At 43.4% G+C, this 7,962-nt stretch overlaps 1 protein-coding gene across 1 annotated transcript; it reads right to left on the reverse strand.

The window, feature by feature from the left end:
- Positions 1-742: 742 nt before the first annotated feature.
- On the reverse strand, positions 743-6,781 carry LOC138489559 (zinc finger MYM-type protein 1-like). The gene is made up of 3 exons (XM_069617284.1): positions 6,653-6,781; positions 3,899-4,053; positions 743-3,065 (listed from the first exon to the last, which is right to left on the reverse strand). The coding sequence occupies exon 3, from the start codon at positions 2,892-2,894 to the stop codon at positions 924-926; it is 1,971 nt and encodes a 656-aa protein (XP_069473385.1). The 5' UTR covers positions 2,895-3,065; positions 3,899-4,053; positions 6,653-6,781; the 3' UTR covers positions 743-923.
- Positions 6,782-7,962: the final 1,181 nt, after the last annotated feature.

The following is a 7,962-nucleotide window of genomic DNA, read 5'->3' on the forward strand; positions in this document are numbered from 1 at the left end:
AGGAGGAATGCTATTTGTGTGCACTGCTGCCTTATAGTATGGGAAAGAATAAAATATTCATAGCTGTTGAAATAGATGTTCAGACAGCACATTGCCTATCTCACATAGCCAGTGGTGGCTGGTGAGTTTGAAAGTTGGTGGGGCGTAAATTTCCGAGGGCGAATTTAGTAGCGAGCGCAGCGTGCAAGCCCACCTCCCCAAGGGGGATGCGGGGGGGTTCTCACCCCGGGAAAATTTTGGAAAAATGGCCTACAAAATGTGCAATTTACTGTCCAAAAAACCCACCGAAATATGAAAAAAAGCATTCGGTTTTACATATTAATGGTGGTACACTATTCTTACGGGTGCAAGTGTGATGGTGTATTTTACAGCAGCTTGTATTGAGAATAGCTGGTACTATGGTGTATGCATAAAGAAATTCATTATATAGTCAGCAATGATGGAAACATGTTTGTCATGCTGTTACTGGCATTCACATGTGCTCATCCTCTTACTAAGGTGGGATTTTAGGCATTTTCTGAAAGGGGGAAACTAAGCTAAAATATTACTTTAGTTTTTAACCACTTAATTAATGCGACATTTGTCCTACCTTTAATGGCCGTCTGCCTCGCTGAGTTGCCATTGCTTCAGTTTCTCAAACTTGCAACAGGTGGAATGCACAGGTCTCAGAAATAGCACATACATATTGCATGGAGAAAAATGCAACAGAAATAGTTTACTAAGTTTATTATATTGAGTGCTTTATTAGCAACCAACAACCATAACATCAAAACATACTTCACATTTCTCACTGTTCTGTCAAATAGATCACTGCAACCTTACACAAAATCCTAACATACATAAGGCCATTGAAACAAAGAACTCAAGGTAACCCACAAAATAACTGCAAATAGCTTGTTTGTAACAGAACATTCACTGGTCAATCATTTTGAAAGTTTGTACACAAATTGTGCACGTCTATTTTTCAGAGAGGCAAATTTTTCAATAGTCCGTTTATTGAAGTCAGGGATCTCTTGAATTAGTTGTTTTTCCATGGACAGCATGGCCAAAGCATTCAGACGATCCTCAGTCATTGTGTTTCTCAAGAATGTTTTAATTCGCTTCAGGGTGGAGAAACAGCGCTCAAACTCAGCTGTTGTCATGGGTGTAGCAATCAGAATTTTTAATAACTGCATTGTCTCACTAAATGCTTCTTCGAGATTGTTTTCAACAAACACTTTTAATAAAGAAATTGTCCCACTCGCACTAGAGAATTCCGGTCTCTCATAAACAATTGAAAGCTCTGTGCGCAGTCTTTCCTTGTTTAACATGGGGTACGCTTGGACAGTTGCATTCAGTACATCATTGGGAAAAGACTGTCCATGTGTTTGAAATAGGTCACTCTGCAACAATTTGGCCCCCTCCAAGTGGTTAGTAAATGCAAAGCGTTCTTGGGCTTGTGTAACTATAATATCACATACTTCTTTAGCCAAACGATTCAAAGTGTTCATATTTACATTGCGACCTGAAAAAGTTGCCTCTGATGGAAGTTTAGCTTCCAGATTGTCCGTGCTTTCACGTACTCTGCCAATGCACTTGATAAAAGTTGCAGTAGCTTTCTGCACATACACAGAGTCAATGTCTCTCTTCTGAAGCTGGTTATATAGAATGTCGACATGGGGCATTATGTCATTGAACAAAAAAAGGAAGAAAAGGAACTCCTTCTCTTTCAGAGTTCGAATGAATCCCTGGGCCTCATGCACAGTAACCCCCTCAAAATCAGTCCGTCTTTCAATAATTTTCTCAAAGCATGTACGGAGTGCTTCTCTGTGCTGATATATGGCTTCCACTACCCGAATATGGTAGCTCCAGCGAGTGCGAGATGGTTTTGGAAGTCTGTGATCTGATACCTCATCTAGAACTGCGGTTCTTTTTGGAGAACGAGAAAAAAATGTACAGAAGCCAGAGATATCCAAAAAGAAAACTCGAGCTTGTGAGATTTTTGAAACAGCCTGTTCAATGATGAGGTTAAGCTGGTGTGCATGGCAATGTACATAATGTGCATTTGGATACACTTCAGCTACTTTCTTTTGGACTCCACCAGACACTCCCCTCACTACACTTGCACCATCATATGTTTGCGCAATTACTTTTTTTTTGTGGCAATCTTCAGGGAATACTTTGTCGTCCAATTTTTCCATTATGGCAGTAGCAATGGTCTGCGCACTAGAGTCTTTCAGATGAGAGAACCCATAAAACCTTTCAACAATTCTGTATCGTTCATCAATGTAGCGATAGACTAGCACAGACTGAGTCTTAGTAGAAATATCAGTTGTATTGTCTGCCTGAATAGCCACATAATCTGTGCATTTTAACTGCTCTACAATGATCTCTCTGGTGACCGTGAGCATGCAGTCCAGCAGTTCATTCTGAATTGTTTTTGAAGTGCCCTTGAATACTGTTGCATTTTTTAAGTGTAGTTCCATTGCACTGTCTATGCTGGATACAAAATCCACCAGGCCTCTAAATACACCAGGATTTAAAGAGTCTTCAGTTTCATCATGGCCACGTAAAGCCAATTCAAACGCACCACAAAAAAGCACACACTCTATTAACTTTGACAAGATGTATCGGTTTTTATCCACATTCTCATTAGGCCTCATCACGCTCCGGCGATAGGCATCATCCAACTGTGTTGCAATGTTTACACTTCCCAACATGCGCAGCTGTAAGATATTCTCAATATGAGATTTGCACGATTCATGTCTCTTGGTTTTTTCTGACAAATGCTTTAAGTCAGTGACTCCTGTTTTTGTCCAGGCCGTTTCACCTCCAAACAGCAGGCAAGGGAAGCAGAACAAAGACCGCTTAGCAATGCTACCAGTGAGCCATGTCTTCTTTTCATACCACACCATGGAAAATGTGCGTGTGTAAGCCTTTCCCCTATCTTTTGCGGACTGTTCAATTTTTACATCTGGCCGATCAGGCCCTAGTCTTTTCACCTCCAGTTTTTCACTGTGTACGAGTCCGGAAAATGGTTTTGAGAGTAATTGGTCCACTGAATTAATTTTCGGCAACAGTGACACCTGTTAATAAGCAAAATGATTATGTACATGTAGATGGGATCATGTTGTCATTGTTAGGTATGCTCTTCAATAACACATAAGTATAATTAGTCGGTACTAGACACAGATAGCGTCTGCAATTATACACAACTCTGCTGTACGTATCATCGACCAGTACAGTTGAGTATAATTGCCGATGTTATCTATGCACGCTTTAACACACATGCCCATTAGCAAATGTGACACCAGCCACACAGTACGTATTGCAGCTTGTTTGGCAAATGAGTACTTATGGAAGAAATGAGGCAAGTTTGTTCTGTTAATACTGTTCTAAAAAAAAAAACATTGTTTAGAATGTGGGGAGATTTTTCTGACTGCATGACACAACCCCAATCCCTCCCAAGCACTGTGGGAGCAATGGTGAAGATTAGAAAGAAGGTATTCTGATGTTTGAAAGACTGGGATTTTACAGCAGTAAAACAAATGACTGTATACCATTCAACTGGAAGATACCAGGACATCATGAGGTAAGTGGGAACCACCAATCCTATCCTTCGGAAAACAGTTTCCAAATGGACAGGTTTGCTTCCGTTGAACCATAAGCAGGCCTTTTTTGCATTATATGTATGACTTTCCATTTTCACATGCCACCCTCCCAGCTAGTCATAGATGCCATTCTGTAGCCTGTACTGTTCATCAGATTTTCCCCCACCTCATTGATCCCCACAAACATGGGCTTCTTTTCAAAAAGAATTTAAACAAGATAGCTGTGTGCCTTCTTTACTACAGATGAACACAAACAGAGTTGGAGTGCCCTGAGCACCAAACCCTACACAAGACTTATGCTAGCTCACCTCGTTCTGGAGAATGGTCACTGCAATGAACTCCTTCGCAGGCTATGGGAAATCCAAATCCCGTAGGTGCACTGTGGAGGTTGAAGTCTGATGTTTTTAGTTGCACAATTGCCCTGGACTGGTTGGATTTGTTCATGTAAGGTGTTGCTGATGGTCTGTAAAGAGAAAGCGAGAGACTGATCTGAGAAAGGACAACATAGGCTTAGAGCAGTATTAAAATGGTTTTCACACATGAATGAGAGAGAGTTAACTGCTTGTAACATTGAAGCTGCACCAGAATAATCATTAGTACAATGTGTAAAGAAAGTACCAGCAACTACCACCATGTGCCAGTCATCAGTTGTATAACGCTGCAATATATACATTTTTGTAATGTTTTCGTTCCGGGGCTTTAAAAGTGCGCTTTGCGGAGCTCACATTATTACAAAATTAATTTGCTGCAGCCCTTCAGGCACCCGATTTATAAGCACTCTACGTGTCCTTCGCTGAAGTCCTGTTAAAAACAGCATTGGCAAAGCCACTGAGATCCTGTTCAAACACAAGCATTGACAAAGCCAACATTTTGGCCTTGTGCATACGGTGTAAGCTTCTGCCAGGCACTGCTATTAGGTCATGATGCCCAGGATCCTGCACCATGTTTCTTGCTTCTACAACAACGGGTAGTTAATTCTGCTACAGCTGTGCCTGGCAAGTGTAGCTGTGCTACAGCTGTGCCTGGCCACAACAAGGGATGAAGGGGTGAAGGTAGACAGATGAAGCACAACACAAGGCAGTGAGCCGAGGTCAAAGGGGAAGGTGGGTAAACAGCAAGAAGCAGCACAGGCTGACAGCTAAATACAAGGCCCCAGCGTCAATCGTCAGAAGCCCTTCAAATCCCTGAGAATACCTAATTCCAAGTAGGCCATCTGATCTTGTAAACACCCTTAAACCAACTAAAGGGGGCCAACACCCTTTCACATTTCACAGTAATTGCAATGGAGTAACACCGCTGTTACCCCGGCCCACTCCTATTACTAGGGTAAATCCACAGACCGAGTGGTGGTAACAGTAAACGAGCTTGGCGGCAATGGCAAGGAATTACGACAAACCTCTAATGAGGCCTATTGTTCCTTGAATCGGCATTCTTTCCATTTTTCTGTAGGAGTTTTTAAGAGCAATACAAATAGTATAGTTAGTTTAGTACAGTAAAGGTTTTTTTCATTCTAGCACGCTCCTTCCGAAAGCCTGAAGTAGATGCAAAGAATTGAAGGTTACAGGGAGAGGTATGGGGGTGGAAATCGGGAAAAAGAAAGGACAAGAGCAGGATTAGTTCTTTAGGTGTAGTATTTTCACCATACACCCGGAAGGTACAGCGCTTTCACCATGTACCTAGGCCTTAAGAGACAAACAAGAGCCTAGCATCATGTAACTACATGGCTGCATACATAGTGGAATGAAACAGCTTTATAGGCAATGCAAGCTTTCACCATACACCCGGTACAGCCTTTCACCATATACCTAGGCCTCAAGAGACAAACACGAGCCTAGCATGCAACTACATGGTTGCATAAATAGTGGATTGAAACAGCTTTATATGCAATGCAAGCAAGCAATACAATACAAGCTTTCACCATAGACCCAGTACAGCACGTCCCACTAAACCCATACCTGCTGCCACGCAACCCCTAACAAAACCTCTATCTTGCCTTCTCAGCCCCCTTAGCACAAGACCACTGTCAACTCAAGTCCTACAAATTAAAGTGGGGGACCCATCAACACACGCAATGGGATGGGACGTCGCCAGAAATGAGCATATCAAGGTGAAATATGCACATTTCATTACATTGGCTTTGCATAACCACCCAAATTGCACAGTACGAATGGAGTTTGCCTTTCATAAAATCAACACACACACACAAAACCAAGAGAGGATATTTTCTTCTGATAGTGTTTTTGAAAACGTTAAAAGGTGTGCATGTTTTAAACTCCAAGAACCAATACAAAGGTTTTCCCTGGGACTTGCATTATGGAAATGGGACATTTCTAAAAATAACAAACTGAAGGTGAAATCATTTCACCTTTAGTTTGTCATTTTTCATCAGGTTAAAGTGCAGTGGGGAAGTGTTATGGCTGCAAACCTGACAACTGCGTTTCGATCCCGAGGTCGGTTTTAATTCATAAATTCAAAGAGGACATTATTTCTCATTTTAGCGCAGCGGCACTGAGTTCACCCTCTGAAGAAAGTGGGTGGACTCTGTCCACCCGCGTGTACCCTCGACTTGACTGAGCTGTGCCACTACCAGGCATTCTGCCTCCCCACTACAAAAAGACTCCTATCTGACGTCAGGTCAGGCCTCATTAAACGCCACAGCGCAAGAAGAACCCCAGCTAGCATCCACACAACACAACACCCCTACCTGGCATCTTGCCTCCCTCCTCCCCACAGGAAAAAATATCCCGTTTTAGCATCCGAAAAACCAGAACACAATACCCTTATCTGATATATTTCCTCCCCAATCCCACAGCATAAGACACCTACCTGATGCACCGCCTCACAAAATGCCACAACGAAAGAATGCCAGCTAGCATCCACTCCTGAAAAACACAACACCCCGGCCTGGCATCTTGCCTCCCTCCTCCCCACAGCAGAATACCCCTTATCTAGCATCCCAACAACCAGAACAAGAGACCCCTATCTGATATATTGCCTCCCCACTCCCACAACATAAGACACCTACCTGGTGTCCTGCCCATCCTCCCGCACAAGACACCTACCTGGCATCCTTCCTGTCTCTCCACCCCTCAACATAAGATCTCTCCCTCAGCCCTGGATATGATCTACTGCATTGCAAGTGTTCCCCTGGCTGGGCTATGGCGTTACTCTTCAGAGGGAGGCGAGCCCACCCAAGACATCCGACCATGCTAAAGTGCATGTTTCCTCCTCCTGCCACCCTGGCACTTATACACCAGAGGGCGTTAGCATTTCACACTCTCTGGGTCCGGGCCCTTATGGACATGTTTTACTATTCTAAAGTAATACTATTGCTATTGAAATGCTGTTCCTTGCTTGCATGTGAGGAACACGTATGACACGGCCTGATGTTTGTGTCGAAGAAACGCTCAGGCTGCACTACCCTCAGAATGCCGCCGTCACCTCCAAGTGATGCCTTTTCTTGCATGTCCGCAGTGATACAGGGGGGGGAGCTCCAGTCCATTGCATTTACAGTGCGTGAATTCTTTTATTACAGTTTCTCACAGAATGAAGGCAGTGGAAACGTTTTGCAGGATAAATGCAAACCGACATTCCGTTTACTCTGTTCTTATAATAATTGCATAAAGATTGGGTTGTCTCTGGCATGGTGCATTGGGGGGAAGTCAGGTTTTCTGTAGTTCATGTTTTGAAAGGGTACACCACATAGTATGCACGCTGATGTGTTTATATTTTTCGCATCTTATGGTTGGGGAAACAGATTGGATAAGGAGCCCGATGGAAATGCACCAAAGCTGTTATCGTGCCAGTAGGAAGTCCAGAGCACTGCAATGTAAATCCCCGCGTTATTGTAGTGCTTGGAAGAAGGGCGAGGTTTGCATGCAGTGCAATATAGAAACTTCATGTTAGGGTCACTATGGTAATAGGGTGATACGGTGATGGTGAGTGATGTTCCTCAGCTTGGCAATGCGAGTGAAGGCACACCATGAGGTTGTCGAGTTGGGGTGCTGCTTGGCCTTTGTGCTGACAGTAGAACATGCGTGTACATAGATCTGGATGGATTTGAATTCCGGTCTCTGTCTGGTGCCAGAGGTGGCAGAACGCTGCGTGTAGTGCTTTAGAAATACATACATCCAACGGCATAGTCATTCCCTGGCATAAATCATGCCATCTCGCAACACTGTTACATGTGTTATGCCACGAGGAGAGCTGGTGTGTTTAGGCAATGGCACGTATGATTGAGAGCCTGCTGGAATGACTGGGTTGTGCTCTAGCATCAGTCGCATGGGGAGTGGTAGCGCCAATAAGGAATTACCAAGTCGGTTCCACAAATGAGTGGCCCATTTGAAAATAATATGAGGGTAACCTTTAGAAA

The sequence above is a fragment of the Ambystoma mexicanum genome, chromosome 9, assembly GCF_040938575.1.
Source record: "Ambystoma mexicanum isolate Mex_15411 chromosome 9, UKY_AmexF1_1, whole genome shotgun sequence".
Lineage (NCBI taxonomy): Eukaryota > Metazoa > Chordata > Amphibia > Caudata > Ambystomatidae > Ambystoma > Ambystoma mexicanum.

Bases quoted from the DNA above. Each gene is read 5' to 3' on its own strand.
- LOC138489559 (XM_069617284.1), bottom strand. From the start codon at position 2,894: ATGGTGTGGTATGAAAAGAAGACATGGCTCACTGGTAGCATTGCTAAG.